Here is a 19,474-nt window from a genome sequence, read left to right as displayed (position 1 = left end):
AAATATTAACTACTGGAACTTCATCAAGATAAAAAACTTCTACACAGCAAAGGAAACAATCAATAAAACTAAAAGGCAACCTATGGGATGGGAAAAGATTTTTACAAATGACATACGAGTTGACAAAGAGTTGGTATCCAAAATCTATAAAGAATTTATAAAACTCAACACCCAAAACACAACCCAATTAAAAAATGGAAAGAAGATATAAACAGACATTTCTCCAAAGAAGATATCCAGATGGCCAACAGACACACATTAAAAAATTTTCAACATCACTCATCATTAGGGACATACAAATTAAAACTACAATGAGATATCACCTCACACCAGTCAGAATGGATAAAATTATAATACAGGAAATAGCAGCATTAACCAAAGGATACAAATATACTAATTCAAAGGGAATGGAAAAAGGGAATATTTATAGCAGCATTATCAACAATAGCCAAATTATGGAAAAAGCCCAAATGTCCATTGACTGATGAATGGATAAAGAAGATGTGGCATATATACAATGGAATATTACTCAGCCATCAAAAGAGTGAAATCTTGCCATTTGCAATGGCATGGATAGAGCGAGTATAATGCTAATTGAAATAGGTCAGTTAGAGAAAGACAAATACCATAGGATTTCACTCATATGTGGAATTTAAGAATTAAAAAAAATGAACATGGGGGTGGGAAGAAAGGAAAACCAAGAAAAAGAAACAGACTCTTAACTAGAAAGAACTGATGGCTACCAGAAGGGAGGGGGGAGGCAGGGAGGTGTTAAGTAGGGGATGGGGATTAAGGAGAGCATTTGTTGTGATGGACGCCGGGTGTTGTATTTAAGTGCTGAATCACTAAGTTGTACACCTGAAGCTAATATTACACTGTGGTTAACTAACTGGAATTTAAATAAAAGCTTGAAAAAATTGCAATTTATCCAAAATAATTTATAAATTCATGTAGACCAGCCAAAATCCCCGGTAGCATTTTTGAGGGTTTTTTTTTTTATTTGATTTTCAACTTTTCTAAAAATGATCTGGAATGGAAAATATGCAAAAAGTAGTTTTAAAGAATTTAAGAAAACTCTCTGGCCAATCAAGTATTAAAATACACCAAAGTAGCAGTAATTAAAACAGCATGGACCTGGCATGGGAGCATCCAAATAACTCAATGTAATAGAGAAGGATCCAGAAAGAAACTCTCACATATGAGATGACAATACTTGATATAGGTAATATCTCAGATCACTTGAGGAAAGAGTGGAGAAGCCAATTATCTGTGTTGATACAACTGAATCTCCATCAAAGAAAAAAAAAAGTAAAATTAGATCCCTGCCTCACACTATACATAAAATGACATCAAGAGAGAAGCAACTTCTAAACATTTTTTTAAAACTATAAACCTACCAGGAGGAAATAAAAAATTTTTGTTCTCTTGAAATGACATCAGAAAAATCTTCTTAGCTCTTAATACACAAAATTTTATAAGCTATGAAGGAAAATCAATATATTTACTAATGTACAATTTTAAAGTTTTCAAACAGAAGAGTAGATAAAAAGACATGAGAAACTGAAAGAAAATACTTACAAATACTATAACAAAGGGTTAATTTGTATTAAGATTCAAAACACAACCACAGAAAAATAGGCAAGATATACAATGCAATGGCTATTGGACACATGAAAATATTTATCAACTTCACTACTAATCAGGAATATGCAAATTCACACAAGATACATTCTCTCAGTTGGAACAAATTATTTTAAGATTTGTGTGGAATCAGAAAAGACCCTGAATAGCCAGGGGAATTTAAAAAAAAAAAAAAACATATCTGGGGGCATCACAATGCCAGATTTCAGATTGTACTACAAAGCTGTGGTCATCAAGACAGTGTGGTACTGGCACAAAAACAGACACATAGATCAATGGAACAGAATAGAGAACCCAGAAGTGGACCCTCAACTTTATGGTCAACTAATATTCGACAAAGGAGGAAAGACTATCCATTGGAAGAAAGACAGTGTCTTCAATAAATGGTGCCGGGAAAATTGGACATCCACATGCAGAAGAATGAAACTAGACCACTCTCTTGCACCAGACACAAAGATAAGCTCAAAATGGATGAAAGATCTAAATGTGAGACAAGATTCCATCAAAATCCTAGAGGAGAACACAGGCAACACCCTTTTTGAACTTGGCCACAGTAACTTCTTGCAAGATACATCCACGAAGGCAAGAGAAACAAAAGCAAAAATGAACTATTGGGACTTCATCAAGATAAGAAGCTTTTGCACAGCAAAGGATACAGTCAACAAAACTCAAAGACAACCTACAGAATGGGAGAAGATATTTGCAAATGACGTATCAGATAAAGGGCTAGTTTCCAAGATCTATAAAGAACTTATTAAACTCAACACCAAAGAAACCAACAATCCAATCATGAAATGGGCAAAAGACATGAACAGAAATCTCACAGAGGAAGACATAGACATGGCCAACATGCACATGAGAAAATGCTCTGCATCACTTGCCATCAGGGAAATACAAATCAAAACCGCAATGAGATACCACCTCACACCAGTGAGGATGGGGAAAATTAACAAGGCAGGAAACCACAAATGTTGGAGAGGATGTGGAGAAAAGGGAACCCTCTTGCACTGTTGGTGGGAATGTGAAATGGTGCAGCCACTCTGGAAAACTGTGTGGAGGTTCCTCAAAGAGTTAAAAATAGATCTGCCCTATGACCCAGCAATTGCACTGTTGGGGATTTACCCCAAAGATACAGATGCAGTGAAACGCCAGGACACCTGCACCCCGATGTTTATAGCAACAATGTCCACAATAGCCAAACTGTGGAAGGAGCCTCGGTGTCCATCGAAAGATGAATGGATAAAGAAGATGTGGTCTATGTATACAATGGAATATTCCTCAGCCATTAGAAACGACAAATACCCACCATTTGCTTCGATGTGGATGGAACTGGAGGGTATTATGCTGAGTGAAATAAGTCAATCGGAGAAGCACAAACATTATATGGTCTCGTTCATTTGGGGAATATAAAAAGTAGTGAAAGGGAGCAAAGGGGAAAGGAGAAAAAAATGAGTGGGAAATATCAGAAAGGGAGACAGAACATGAGAGACTCCTAACTCTGAGAAACGAACTAGGGGTGGTGGAGGGGGAGGTGGGCGGGGGGTGAGGGTGACTGGGTGGCGGGCACTGAGGGGGGCACATGATGGGATGAGCACTGGGTGTTATTCTATATGTTGGCAAATTGAACACCAATAAAAAATAAATTTATATATATAAAAAAGATACATTCTCTCCCCATTTGGAATTGGCCAAAATAAAAAAAGACTGTAGATTAGTGAGAATTTGTAACAATGAACCTTATTTCTAGACAAATAATTTTAACACCCTGGAAAGATTTTAAAGACAATCTGCCTAGATCCCACTTCACACCAATTGGTTTAAAACTTCCATGAATATTACCTGAGCATTGAGATTTTTGCTTTGTTTAGTTTTTAGGAGCCTGGCTGATTTCACTGTGTTCAAGGTCAAAAATCATTGGTATATTACTAATTGAGTGTAAACTAGTATTTGCTTTGTGTAAGTAGCTACAAAATTTTTTTTATTCAAACCAAGCTTGGTCAGTTTATTACTTTTCATTATTTCTCTTTAAATTTTAAAATTTCATTGTAGTACTTCTCTAACTTCATTGTGCATATATTGTTTCTTGTTTAAAATAGATTGAGGTGGAACTGATATGCAAAAAACGAGTTGGGACACATGCGTACATCTGTGAAACCATCACCACAATCAAGGTAACAGGAACATCCACTGCCTCCAAAAATTTTCTTATGTCTCTTCCCTTTTTGTCATACTTACACTTACCATGAGATCAAATACCCTCTTACATTTTTTAAATGTACAATTCAATATTGTTAACTATGCTGTGCAGCTCTCTAGAGCTTGTGAAACTAAAATTTTGTACCAATTGAACAACACCTCCCCATTAGAACTATCAAAATTTTAAATGTACACAGTCTTTGACCCAAGCAATTCTACTTCAAAGTAGCTATCCTACAGAAATAGGATACATATCCAAAGAATATGTAAAAATATTTACAATGTTGTAATAATAAAAATTGATCTGGGAGACAAGGCAAAATGTTATCAGTAAGGGAACTGTGACATAAATTATTGATATATTCATATAGTACAAAACAATGTTGTAATTAAAAGAACTGAGGCAGATATGGAAGATCACCAAGAAAACATTAAATATAAAATGCAAAATGTCACATAACAAGTAGTCTGACTTCATTTCGTACATAAAAATTTCATATGTATATTTATATAAACAGAAACATCTGGAAGGGGGCTTTCCCTGTTATTCTTTTGCATGGCTTAAATTTTAGGGTATATATTAATGTATTATTTTTATAAGATTTAAATAACTTAAATACAGAAAAGAGATAAGGGAGGGCTAGAAGAGAAACGTGTGCTTCTGCAATGCCCTGCATGTCCCAGAAATATCAGAAGGCCACAGCCAGCCACACACCCCCAGACAGCAGGAGCTGGGAAAGGAGCCACAGCCTTTGCCAGTGGGACTAGCAAAGGCTAGTGGACCACAATGGGACCTAGAGTTTAATATTTTTCCTACAAATATGCAATTTCTAATAATGAGTACAGTACAAGTATATGCATATAAAATGAAAAGATCACTTATACCAAATCTGGTACCTTTTACTCCCTAACTCTTCTATTTATAGATTCTTCAATGTGCAAACTTTTATAATAGGACCTGAATATGTGTTTTTTCAATAAAAAGTAAAGCAGCCTAAAGCATTATACAAACTGGGAACTAGGCAACGCTACTTTTCTACCATTTATTTAGCCTCTCAAGTAAATTTGGGGGAAAGCATACTTTGAGGAACAAACAATAGTGTTGCTGGCAATACACTGAGCAACAAATTCCCCCCATTTTACATTTTCAGATTACATAAAACTGAACAGAAGTCACATAAAAGTTTGATAGCAAAGTTCTTTACAATCAAATATCTTATGACTAGCTAGATGAGCAATGTGTAATATCATATAATTGTATTCTAGCTGGGCGGGCTCACAGGTACATTTATGAATGAATGAATGAATGAGTTAAAGCTTAAGGGAGCTCCCTTGAGATTTTTAACATCGTCATTTTCCAGTAGGTAAGTTGATGTGGTTGTATAATGTCAGCCAATGGTGGTATGAAGTGTTATGATTCAGTAGCATTACTTTATTGTTCTTATCCAGTTATCTTTGCTTTTCTCCACTCTTGTTTATGATACCCAAGGGGCAAAAAGAGCTTATAGCTCAAAAACTAAAAAGCTCAATTAGTTTATTTGTGGAATACAGATTCCTCTGTGGAGATGAGGAGACTCTCCGTCACTTTCATGACCTCCTTTGTAACAAAACAAAGGATCATTTTTTTGGGGGGCAATATATAAATATACAAGTGACACACAACTCAAGTAATCCAAGTACTTAAAGTATGTTCATGACTTACCTTGCAGTATTTAAGAAAACATAAGTGCAAATTCTACTAAGTAGAAATTTTTTAGGTGATGCAATTTAAAATATCTTATGATTTCTAACAGTGTTTTTTTTTTTTTAAAGGATAAAACTCTTTTGTCATGGAGACATTTTTTTAAAAGTTAACCCACATCAATGCAACACCACATGTATTAACTTAAAGACTTTCTCAGGAAGGTGGTAGTAACTTTGCTTTCTAACTACTGCCATTCATTTGAATATATAAAAAGAGACCATTTTTTCCATTTTTTTAAGGATTCTGCTGAACACAAATAACACTGTTCTATCACAATCTTCTCCATCTCTTTCAGTATAAACTTAGCCAAAGAGCACACTCTCATAGTGCCTTCCAGAAATGAACATTGAATTCCTTTGTTTAGAAATGCTCCCTGTTTATTTAGTTTCTTACTCAAATGAAGAAAACCAAACAAGAGAGTAAATAGGAGGACACAACAGCAAGGCCTGAAGGCCCTCTGTGTCCTGAGTTTCTTGACAGAGGAACAGAATAACTAGGCAACAGGCAGTAAAGATAGAAGCCTGAACATCAGCCTGGCCCACGGCCACCTCGCCTTCTGTGTGGCCCAGAGTGAACTATTTCTCAGCTTTTCCACCAATGAAATAAGGATCACACTACCTGCACCTCCATACCCAAAACCCGAGTAAGGGGAAAGGAATTTAATTAACTGTAATTGACTGTAAAGTACATCAAATTCCTGCAATGAAAAATCATATAACTCCCAATTACCACTTAGAAGAACTCTTTAACCAATTAAGGTGGTTGTGTGTGTGTGTGTGTTTAATCAGCTCATGAAAGATTATTAAGGAACTGAATGCCACAAAAGTAGTCTTTAACAAAGGTTTTAAAGTTTCAAAATGTCTCTGCAGCGAATCCCCTTCCAGACGGGGAAATCTAAAACATGCCAAGGACAGAGCCTGCGGGGTCTCCTGGGAAGCCTTGTGGAATTTCTGATGTGATTCTTTGAGTTTCTGATGTGATTCTGCTCACTGTGGAACAGAGTCTTGGTCACTGCAAAGCTGGGGGGTAACTTCACTTTTCATGGCCTGAGAGATCTCAGTTTGCAGATACGTAACAGAGCAGGAGAGTAACTAGCAAGACCCCTGGCTCACATGAAAGGTGAAATAAACACCAGTGTTTCACGAATTTGATCAAAGACAATTAAAAAAAAAAATTAGGCACCACCCTCACAACATGGTGGCTGGGGGAAGAGAATGAATGTGTGGTGATGCCCAGTTGTGATCATATGATGTCACTCAGCAGCCAGCATTAGCCATTCTCCACTGAGTGACACATGTCTGGACAATATCACCATCCCCCAGGACTTGGGAACAACGACTGCACAGATTTAACATTTAAGAATGATACCACATTTGTGAATTTACATTAAAAACCCCATCTTTCCCTGACTTCATCATAGGAAGGAACCATAGTTCCTTATGGTTTTAGGGTGTAGGAGCTTTCAACTGGAGGGAACCTTACTTTAAAAATAAACATTGTTCTCTTTTTGCTTCAAACTTTCCTATCTTTCTTTAATTAATCTTTTTTATCTACTGGCTAGTTGCATAAAATTACCAAATAAAATGTTACTTTAAGATTTAAAAAAAAAAGGCTGATGAATCAATCTGTTTGTAAGCTGGCAAACTAATATTTAAGGAAAGACTTCTATTGGAATAATATTGGAATTTTGATCTAAAAATATTGCTTTGGGGGATGGCTGGGTGGCTCAGCGGTTGAACATCTGCCTTTGGCTCAGGTCGTGATCCCAGGGTCCTGGGATTGAGTCCCATATTGGGCTCCCCATAGGGAGCCTGCTTCTCCCTCTTCCATTGTCTCTGCCTCTCTGTGTGTGTCTCTTGTGAGCGAATAAATAAAATCTTTAAAAAAAACTTGCCTTGGTTGTACTAACTGGAATGGGAGGCAGCTACTTTCTGATTAGTTATTAAGAGGTCATATTCCTTCATGAATAAAAAGACAAAAACAGGCACAATGCTTCACATGCTCATTCATGCCCTTGGGTCCAGAAGCAGTAGTTCGATTTTTAATGAATAATGTGAGCTTCAGTCCTTTATTTCCAACTACGGCATGGGCATTTCTATTTGGGTATTTCATTCTCTTCAAACTCAATCTGATCCAAACCCAAGCCTCCTCATAAACTGACCTGCTTCCTTTCCTAGCCATTTCTTTGCTGCTTCCAAGATACTTCCAAGGATAGTATCCTATTCAAAGCCCCCAGCACACTCTGATCACTGCAACCCCCTGGTTACTGGTCTTCTGTCTCTTCCCAGTCTGATTCATTATGTAGACCACCTACTGCTGGACTCAACTTTCTAAATCCCTGCTTTCATCATCCTGATCCCCTGGCTGGGCTCTGATCAAAATCCCAGGTGTAGAAATAGGCATCCTGCAAGGAGGAGGCACACCTGGGAAGATGGCCCTGGGGATTGACCCCAGATGCTTCCATTATTGCCTCAAGGACCCAGGAACAAGACCAGCTGAGATGAAGCACTTCAGAGTAGCGGCAGACATCTACAAGCCCGCTTGCTAATAATCTCCCATCTGAGCCTGGAGGTAATGCCAGAGTAGTATTGACATCTTATCCTCAAGTGACAAGGAAATGCCTATAAGGGAGATAGAGCATGATTCTAGACCCAGTCTCTGTGATCCCTCCAAACTACCTAAAATCTTAACCAGTCACATTCTTGGCATCACTCTATAGCCTCCTCAATTTTCTCCTGGATTTATTTATCCTATAGTATTAAGTTCCATACCCAATCCTTCTCCAATCCACACAGTAATAGATTTCAATAGGCTTGAAACCTTGTGTCCAGAAATTCATTCTTCAGTTTCATGATAGGTATAATGTGTATGAAATGCAGACTACTTATAGTTACAACTGTTCAACATTTTCTCTCACTTGACTGAAGTGTACCCATTTGTATTAACTTACAATACTATAATACTTGTGACTAATCCACATTTCCAAACAAAATAAAATTCTGCAACTCTCCTCCTATTTCATAAAGGGGTTCTTTGTGAATGTAACTGGTTGAGTAGTAAAACTTCCACATTTTACAAAACTTCACAGAATCAGTGTGGGATGCACCTTAACAAACTATCTTCCCCAATTGCTGGAATCGATCCAAAGCAAAACATTTTAATTGCGAGATTTTAAAGCAGCCCTGGCCAGGGGAAAAATAATACCCATAGAAAGCTAGCATATACAGCAATAAAATTGCATATCTACATGGAGAAAGGGAACAGGAAAGGGAGAGGGTAAGAGAAGGTGGGAAAGATGTCAAGAGCAGAAGGAATGACTCTGGCTCACAGGGAGGAAAAACTGCTCTCAAGGAGCTGAGCATGAAGAACAGCACAGCCTGGCCCTTTGGGAACCCATTCTCTCCCCATCACACCTCCTGAGCAGAGGGTTGAGAGACAAGCCTGTACTCACTGGCTAGGCACTCTGCAAGACATAGAAGTGAGTTTAATATGGTCTTTTCATTTGAGTAGCTGACAAGACAGACAAGTTGAACCATAAAGATAGCAGAAGAAAGAATGTGTTTCTTGCTAAGGAAGCTGAAAAGGTGGTTTATTGCTTCTTTTAGAACTCGGGTACAGAGTCATCTGTTATGTGTGTGGGGGGAGGAAGAAGTTGGAAGGTTAAAAAGTAAAAATGCAAAGTCTTCATTAGTTTAAAAATTAAATTGTATTCTAAAAATCTAGATTAAAAGAATATATGCATATATAAAACTTGTAAGTTGAAATGAATGTATGTCAAAGCCAAATAATTAAATATAAATTCCCTTTACTTACATGCCAAGATCTGAGCTCATAGCTCTGGATAAATAACAAGCTATAGTTCATTGACCTGTTTGGGTATTAATGAGCTCATCAAATTTTTTTCAACAATTACAGACATTGCTGTACTTGGAAAATGGTAAGTAGAAAGTCAGGTCAACATTAACATTTTTCTACTAGTGTAAGTCTACATTTAAGGCATAAGTCTGCAATTAAAATGTCAGGTGTATTTATTTTGAGATTACCTAGAGACATTCAATTTTGCATTTCATAGACTTTTAATATCCTTTTGTGTCCCCATATAAAACATTTATCTGTGTCAAAAAGCTTGAAATCATTTGTAGATATACTTTTTCTTTTATTGGCTATGTTAAGAATATCTACCTGTGGGAACTATAATAATTCCAAGCAATTTACTGTCTGGCCAAAAGTATCACATTTGCACATGATTTATTGATGAATAACTTGTGCAAGCTTAAGTAGCACTTCATCAATAAATGTTTTCCTTAGCTGTTCTGGGACAGAAATAGTGCATCCCTTTTTGGCCTGATTTATATGGACTTATCCTAAATAGTCGAAAAACTCAAGATAGTTATCCAATAGTTAGGCTATTACGAGAAACGCTCATTGCCATGTTCACTGGGAGGATATTATTAAGGATGTCATTCACTACCACACTCACTGTCTGCTTCATTAAGTCCTCAGGGAGAAAATTCTTTCTGCTCTTAGTACCAGGATCAGTTACACACATTGGCAACTGGGCTATTTTTACCTCATGATGGTAAGAGTCTTTCCCTCATGGTATTAACTCTGTATTTCCCTCCTTTTATTGGTTGCTACAAAATTTAAAGCAAAAGTTGAAGGCCAGCTTTGCAAGTCCAGAAGACTCCACACCATATGTTGTCTATAATAATAATAATATGTAACAGAAGCCATTATTATTACTAACGAGTACTGAGTACTTTCTGCTAAGCACTTTATATGTGTCAGATCTTTTTCATAATAATCATAAAACATGAGAACCTTTGTTTTTGCCAACTTGACCAATGAGAAAACAAACTGAAACTCACAGAGGTCAGTCAAATACCTCAAGGCTACTGAGCCAGTAAGTGGCAGACGCCTGACCCAATTAGAATCTTTCTAACATGGAAGGTCATGCTTCTAACTGCTCTGGTAGTGTGCCTCCTGGTCCATCCATGCGTCTTTCCTGTTGACTCTTTATTTCCTTTGACTAATGAAATAAAGTTAACAGACCAGAATTATTTGTATAAACACCAGGGCTCCCATCTGGCTCAAGTTGTTCAAGTGCTAGATGGCAAAATTCTCTGATGCATTTCCCTCCCCTCCCCCCCCAGAGTGACATGTGCTTTATGAGTACAGGAGAGATGGTGGGAAGATCCACGGACCTTCCTACCATCAGGAAGGTCTTCTGAGTCTGAACATTGGTGCTGTGCATGCTAGGCTGAACCACTATGCTGACTGCATGATTTGTATGCAAAGACGCCCACCAAGGGCATGTGCCTGACCATGGGGCCTGACCTCCAGCCTGTGCTCCAGATAGTTTCCAAATTCCTAGGATAGGAATATTCAAGATCCCAGAATAAGATCTCCAAATTCTTAGGAATTCTTGAAATGATAATCATTCCATGTTTTTTCCCAAATTGTATTTATATATTTTTAGGTGATAATGATGATCCTAAAAGTTTTCCATAATAATAAATAGTATATCATTTTTTGTAATAGATATGCTAAAAATTTCAGAGGTTTTCTATTAAAAAAAAACCTCAAACATATCTATTGCAATAACATGAAAAATGATCTCCACTAAAAGAGGGGAACATTACCACGAAATAAATGCCAAATCAAAGCCATTTTAAAAATTGAAGTTGATATAAAAATATTTACTATTTAAAAGATATTATTCTTAAGATGAAATTTTAAAACAAAGCATTTAATAACTAGGCTTTCAAAAGCATAGTACCTAAGGTGGGCATTAGGATTTGCTTCACAGAAGCTCCCATCCTTTTTTAATGATGAAAATCTTTGATTTGCTTGCCTGGATCCTGGTCTGGCCATTGAAATCTATGTTGCAGTGGAGAATTAGAATACTTTTTCCCAATTTCTTGACTAATTTTTCTTGGGATTCAGGAAAACATAGATTTTTTTTTCCTGAGAAATACAGGGAATTGCAGCTGGGACCATGCTAAGAAAGGGGGCATATTTTTCTTCTAAAGCAACTTTCTCAGCTACAAAGCTGTGTCCATGCAGAGGATGTTTATTGAATTCACAAAAATGTATGTATAAACTATTTTACCTGTCAGCTTTGAAGGACCTCAAGGGCACCAGAAAAGTAGCCTTAAGTAATTTAGGAGCCACATAAATATCTTTACATATTGCAAAGCCACTGGCAAATGCCCTTGATTCACTCAATCATGTAGAAAAGCTGGAGGAAACTATGAGTTAAGTAAAAATGTTTTTACGAGTACTTCTCAACTATTGCTTTAGTCCTGGCCTACCTAGACATTATCAGTATCAGTTATCCACTGATATTAATCTGGGTTTTGGCAAATCATTTTCTCTGCCCTGCCCCCATTCATGTCTTAAATACATTATATAGGCCATTATTATGTAACATGTGTTTACACATATTATGTTGAGAGTAATGAAAAGGGACTGATACATATTTTAAGTATCTACAATGTACCAAACACTATCCACATCTTTCAAATATGCTTTACCAACCCTGAAGTAATCCTATAGGACAGGTATTAACCTATTTTCCATAGGTTAAGAAAAATAAGGCTCAAAGCTATAATCAACAGCTATACTGTTGGTAAGTAACACAGCCTAGAAATTATAGTCCAACTTTAAAACAAATCCATGTTCTTGATGCCACAGCATACTGCAAGGTGTAAAATGATGGCAAGTCATAATAGCTGCTGGCTACCATGGCCCAGGGGAAAGGGTTGGTACCAGGCAGACCGGCTGCTCCACGAGGACTAACCGTGCTATCCTCAGGGTAATAAGACCTTCCCCTGTGCACACAGGGTAATAACACCATTCCCCATGCACATTTAAATAATAACGGGAGTTTTTACTACTCTTATTTGAAAAAAAAAAATATATATATATATAATCAATTTGGAAGTAGAATATACATTTTTAGGAAAGGAATTAAAAGAATCATTGTAAACACAATACAAAGAGGTTTGTCTTACCTTTAAATATTTCACCAGTTTCTGAATTTGCCAATATTCAGATGGCAAATCTGCATTTGCTTCCTGACGACGATCAGGTGGTTCTTCATCTTCCTCATTCTCTGAGGAGCTGTCACTAAGAATTTCCTCAATCTTCTCAGCACTCTTACTAAGAACAATAACAACCACCACATATAATAAACATATTTATGCTACAAAATGGATGTGGTTATAATCATTAATATTTCAGCAATATGAACATAAGCAATGTATAAGGTACCAATACCTTCTGAGTTCTAAAGATCTTTGCTAAGATCTAAGCAAGGAGATGAATAAATCCCTGTCTCTGTACCAGGTGCAGTTCATTATTATTGCTTTGTATGCAATAATAATAAAGAAAATAGTAAGAAATGAACAAAGGCATTAAGTATAAGTCCTATGGCTGTGCTGTACAAAAAGGCAGCCACGGGGGAGGAGCAAGATGACGGAAGAGTAGGGTCTCCAAATCACCTGTCTCCACCAAATTACCTAGAAAACCTTCCAATCATCCTGAAAATCTATGAATTCGGCCTGAGAATTAAAGAGAGACCAGCTGGAATGCAACAGTGAGAAGAGTTCGCGCTTCTATCAAGGTAGGAAGACGGGGAAAAAGAAGTAAAGAAACAAAAGGCCTCCAAGGGGGAGGGGCCCGCGAGGAGCCGGGCTGAGGCCGGGGCGAGTGTCCCCAGGACAGGAGAGCACCGTCCCAGAGGAGCAGGAGCTGCACCGACCTTCCCGGGCGGAAAGGGGCTCGCAGGGAGTTAGAGCAGGACCCAGGAGGGCGAGGATGCCCTCGAGTTCCCTAAGACAGTAACAGAGCAACTGCGCGCCCAGGAGAGTGCGCCGAGCTCCCTAAGGGCTGCAGCGCGCACGGCGGGACGCGGAGCAGCTCGGAGGGGCTCGGGCGGCGGCTCCGCGGAGGGGGCTGCGCGGCCCCGGGAGCAGCTCAGAGGGGCTTGAGCAGAGGAAGAGGCTCCGTGCGGAGGGGGCTGCGCGGTTCCAGGAGCAGCTCGGGGGGGGGGGGGGGCTCGGGCGGCAGCTCCGCGGAGGGGGCTGCGCGGCCCGGGAGCGCGAATCCAACAGCGCAGGCTCCGGAGCACAGGGCGCCGGGACACAGCCCAGGATCCGGCCTCCCCCGGGACAGGCAGAGGCCGGGAGGGCCCAGGACAGCGAGGACGCTCCTGCCCGAGCTGAGCAGATCAGCGGCCCCGCCCGGGAGCCTCCAGGCCCTGCAGACGGAGTTCCTGCCGGAGCTGAATCCAGGTTTCCAGAGCTGCCCCGCCACTGGGGCTGTTCCTCCTGCGGCCTCACGGGGTAAACAACCCCCACTGAGCCCTGCACCAGGCAGGGGCACAGCAGCTCCCCCAACTGCTAACACCTGAAAATCAGCACAACAGGCCCCTCCCCCAGAACACCAGCTAGACTGACAACTTCCAGGAGAAGCCAAGGGACTTAAAGTACACAGAATCAGAAGATACTCCCCGGTGGTTCTTTTTTTTGTTTTGTTTTGTTTTGTTTTGCTTTTTGATTTGTTTCCTTCCCCCACCCCCTTTTTTTTTCTCCTTTCTTTTTCTTTCTCTTTTTCTTCTCTCTTTTTTTTTTCGTTTTTTTTTTCTTCCCTTTTTCTCTTTCTCTTTTCTTTCCTTCTTTCTTTCCTCTCTTTTTCTCTTATTCCCAATACAACTTGCTTTTGGCCACTCTGCACTGAGCAAAATGACTAGAAGGAAAACCTCACCTCAAAAGAAAGAATCAGAAACAGTCCTCTCTCCCACAGAGTTACAAAATCTGGATTACAATTCAATGTCAGAAAGCCAATTCAGAAGCACTATTATACAGCTACTGGTGGCTCTAGAAAAAAGTATAAAGGACTCAAGAGACTTCATGACTGCAGAATTTAGAGCTAATCAGGCAGAAATTAAAAATCAATTGAATGAGATGCAATCCAAACTAGAAGTCCTAACGACGAGGGTTAACGAGGTGGAAGAACGAGTGAGTGACATAGAAGACAAGTTGATAGCAGAGAGGGAAACTGAGGAAAAAAGAGATAAACAATTAAAAGACCATGAGGATAGATTAAGGGAAATAAACGACAGCCTGAGAAAGAAAAACCTAGTTTAATTGGGGTTCCCGAGGGCGCCGAAAGGGACAGAGGGCCAGAATATGTATTTGAACAAATTCTAGCTGAAAACTTTCCTAACCTGGGAAGGGAAACAGGCATTCAGATCCAGGAAATAGAGAGATCCCCCCCTAAAATCAATAAAAACCGTTCAACACCTCGACATTTAATAGTGAAGCTTGCAAATTCCAAAGATAAAGAGAAGATCCTTAAAGCAGCAAGAGACAAGAAATCCCTGACTTTTATGGGGAGGAGTATTAGGGTAACAGCAGACCTCTCCACAGAGACCTGGCAGGCCAGAAAGGGCTGGCAGGATATATTCAGGGTCCTAAATGAAAAGAACATGCAACCAAGAATACTTTATCCAGCAAGGCTCTCATTCAAAATGGAAGGAGAGATAAAGAGCTTCCAAGACAGGCAGCAACTAAAAGAATATGTGACCTCCAAACCAGCTCTGCAAGAAATTTTAAGGGGGACTCTTAAAATTCCCCTTTAAGAAGAAGTTCAGTGGAACAGTCCACAAAAACAAGGACTGAATAGATATCATGATGACACTAAACTCATATCTCTCAATAGTAACTCTGAATGTGAACGGGCTTAATGACCCCATCAAAAGGCGCAGGGTTTCAGACTGGATAAAAAAGCAGGACCCATCGATTTGCTGTCTACAAGAGACTCATTTTAGACAGAAGGACACCTACAGCCTGAAAATAAAAGGTTGGAGAACCATTTACCATTCGAATGGTCCTCAAAAGAAAGCAGGGGTAGCCATCCTTATATCAGATAAACTAAAATTTACCCCAAAGACTGTAGTGAGAGATGAAGAGGGACACTATATCATACTTAAAGGATCTATTCAACAAGAGGACTTAACAATCCTCAATATATATGCCCCGAATGTGGGAGCTGCCAAATATATTAATCAATTATTAACCAAAGTGAAGAAATACTTAGATAATAATACACTTCTACTTGGTGACTTCAATCTAGCTCTTTCTATACTCGATAGGTCTTCTAAGCACAACATCTCCAAAGAAACGAGAGCTTTAAATGATAAACTGGACCAGATGGATTTCACAGATATCTACAGAACTTTACATCCAAACTCAACTGAATACACATTCTTCTCAAGCGCACATGGAACTTTCTCCAGAATAGACCACATATTGGGTCACAAATCGGGTCTGAACCGATACCAAAAGATTGGGATCGTCCCCTGCATATTCTCAGACCATAATGCCTTGAAATTAGAACTAAATCACAACAAGAAGTTTGGAAGGACCTCAAACACGTGGAGGTTAAGGACCATCCTGCTAAAAGATTAAAGGGTCAACCAGGAAATTAAGGAAGAATTAAAAAGATTCATGGAAACTAATGAGAATGAAGATACAACCGTTCAAAATCTTTGGGATGCAGCAAAAGCAGTCCTAAGGGGGAAATACATCGCAATACAAGCATCCATTCAAAAACTGGAAAGAACTCAAATACAAAAGCTAACCTTACACATAAAGGAGCTAGAGAAAAAACAGCAAATAGATCCTACACCCAAGAGAAGAAGGGAGTTAATAAAGATTCGAGCAGAACTCAACGAAATCGAGACCAGAAGAACTGTGGAACAGATCAACAAAACCAGGAGTTGGTTCTTTGAAAGAATTAACAAGATAGATAAACCATTAGCCAGCCTTATTAAAAAGAAGAGAGAGAAGACTCAAATTAATAAAATCATGAATGAGAAAGGAGAGATCACTACCAACACCAAGGAAATACAAACGATTTTAAAAACATATTATGAACAGCTATACGCCAATAAATTAGGCAATCTGGAAGAAATGGACGCATTCCTGGAAAGCCACAAACTACCAAAACTGGAACAGGAAGAAATAGAAAACCTGAACAGGCCAATAACCAGGGAGGAAATTGAAGCAGTCATCAAAAACCTCCCAAGACACAAGAGTCCAGGGCCAGATGGCTTCCCAGGGGAATTTTATCAAACGTTTAAAGAAGAAACCATACCTATTCTCCTAAAGCTGTTTGGAAAGATAGAAAGAGATGGAGTACTTCCAAATTCGTTCTATGAGGCCAGCATCACCTTAATTCCAAAACCAGACAAAGACCCCACCAAAAAGGAGAATTACAGACCAATATCCCTGATGAACATGGATGCAAAAATTCTCAACAAGATACTGGCCAATAGGATCCAACAGTACATTAAAAAAATTATTCACCATGACCAAGTAGGATTTATCCCCTGGGACACAAGGCTGGTTCAACACCCTGTAAAACAATCAATGTGATTCATCATATCAGCAAGAGAAAAACCAAGAACCATATGATCCTCTCATTGGATGCAGAGAAAGCATTTGACAAAATACAGCATCCATTCCTGATCAAAACTCTTCAGAGTGTAGGGATAGAGGGAACATTCCTCGACATCTTAAAAGCCATCTATGAAAAGCCCACAGCAAATATCATTCTCAATGGGGAAGCACTGGGAGCCTTTCCCCTAAGATCAGGAACAAGACAGGGATGTCCACTCTCACCACTGCTGTTCAACATAGTACTGGAAGTCCTAGCCTCAGCAATCAGACAACAAAAAGACATTAAAGGCATTCAAATTGGCAAAGAAGAAGTCAAACTCTCCCTCTTCGCCAATGACATGATACTCTACATAGAAAACCCAAAAGTCTCCACCCCAAGATTGCTAGAACTCATACAGCAATTCGGTAGCGTGGCAGGATACAAAATCAATGCCCAGAAGTCAGTGGCATTTCTATACACTAACAATGAGACTGAAGAAAGAGAAATTAAGGAGTCAATCCCATTTACAATTGCACCCAAAAGCATAAGATACCTAGGAATAAACCTAACCAAAGAGGTAAAGGATCTATACCCTGAAAACTATAGAACACTTCTGAAAGAAATTGAGGAAGACACAAAGAGATGGAAAAATATTCCATGCTCATGGATTGGCAGAATTAATATTGTGAAAATGTCAATGTTACCCAGGGTAATATACACGTTTAATGCAATCCCTATCAAAATACCATGGACTTTCTTCAGAGAGTTAGAACAAATTATTTTAATATTTGTGTGGAATCAGAAAAGACCCTGAATAGCCAGGGGAATTTTAAAAAAGAAAACCATATCTGGGGGCATCACAATGCCAGATTTCAGATTGTACTACAAAGCTGTGGTCATCAAGACAGTGTGGTACTGGCACAAAAACAGACACATAGATCAGTGGAACAGAATAGAGAATCCAGAAGTGGACCCTGAACTTTATGGGCAACTAATATTCGATAAAGGAGGAAAGACTATCCATTGGAAGAAAGACAGTCTCTTCAATAAATGGTGCTGGGAAAATTGGACATCCACATGCAGAAGAATGAAACTAGACCACTCTCTTGCACCATACACAAAGATAAACTCAAAATGGATGAAAGATCTAAATGTGAGACAAGATTCCATCAAAATCCTAGAGAAGAACACAGGCAACACCCTTTTTGAACTCGGCCATAGTAACTTCTTGCAAGATACATCCACGAAGGCAAAAGAAACAAAAGCAAAAATGAACTATTGGGACTTCATCAAGATAAGAAGCTTTTGCACAGCAAAGGATACAGTCAACAAAACTCAAAGACAACCTACAGAATGGGAGAAGATATTTGCAAATGACATATCAGATAAAGGGCTAGTTTCCAAGATCTATAAAGAACTTATTAAACTCAACACCAAAGAAACAAACAATCCAATCATGAAATGGGCAAAAGACATGAACAGAAATCTCACAGAGGAAGACATAGACATGGCCAACATGCACATGAGAAAATGCTCTGCATCACTTGCCATCCGGGAAATACAAATCAAAACCACAATGAGATACCACCTCACACCAGTGAGAATGGGGAAAATTAACAAGGCAGGAAACAACAAATGTTGGAGAGGATGTGGAGAAAAGGGAACCCTCTTACGCTGTTGGTGGGAATGTGAACTGGTGCAGCCACTCTGGAAAACTGTGTGGAGGTTCCTCAAACAGTTAAAAATATACCTGCCCTACGACCCAGGAATTGCACTGTTGGGGATTTACCCCAAAGATACAAATGCAATGAAACGCCGGGACACCTGCACCCCGATGTTTATAGCAGCAATGGCCACGATAGCCAAACTGTGGAAGGAGCCTCAGTGTCCATCGAAAGATGAATGGATAAAGAAGATGTGGTTTATGTATACAATGGAATATTACTCAGCTATTAGAAATGACAAATACCCACCATTTGCTTCAACGTGGATGGAACTGGAGGGTATTATGCTGAGTGAAGTAAGCCAGTCGGAGAAGGACAAACATTATATGTTCTCATTCATTTGGGGAATATAAATAATAGTGAAAGGGAATATAAGGGAAGGGGGAAGAAATGTGTGGGAAATATCAGAAAGGGAGACAGAACGTAAAGACTGCTAACTCTGGGAAACGAACTAGGGGTGGTGGAAGGGGAGGAGGGCGGGGGGTGGGAGTGAATGGGTGACGGGCATTGGGGGTTATTCTGTATGTTAGTAAATTGAACACCAATAAAAAATAAATTAAAAAAAAAGATAAAAAAAAAGAAAATACAACATATCAAAAACTTTTGTACACAGATAACAGCTAACACAGTGCATAAAGGGAATTATATAGCACTAAATGTTTGCATTGGAAAAGAGAAGTCTCAATTCAATAATCTAAACTTAAGTCTAAAGAAACTAGAA

The 19,474-nt window shown here is 39.0% G+C and overlaps 1 protein-coding gene across 1 annotated transcript in view; it reads right to left on the bottom strand.

Moving 5' to 3' along the window:
* Positions 1–19,474, bottom strand: part of LOC119876102 (armadillo repeat-containing protein 4-like) — a 48,586-nt gene that overhangs the window by 10,460 nt on the left and 18,652 nt on the right. Inside the window, 1 exon segment of the mRNA XM_038532067.1 lies at positions 12,598–12,745. Within this exon segment, the coding sequence (XP_038387995.1) occupies positions 12,598–12,745 (148 nt within the window).

Source organism: Canis lupus, chromosome 2 (assembly GCF_011100685.1).
Source record: "Canis lupus familiaris isolate Mischka breed German Shepherd chromosome 2, alternate assembly UU_Cfam_GSD_1.0, whole genome shotgun sequence".
Classification (NCBI taxonomy): domain Eukaryota; kingdom Metazoa; phylum Chordata; class Mammalia; order Carnivora; family Canidae; genus Canis; species Canis lupus.
Note: the sequence above shows the minus strand (reverse complement) of the source record. Positions and strands in the feature narration are given on the sequence as shown.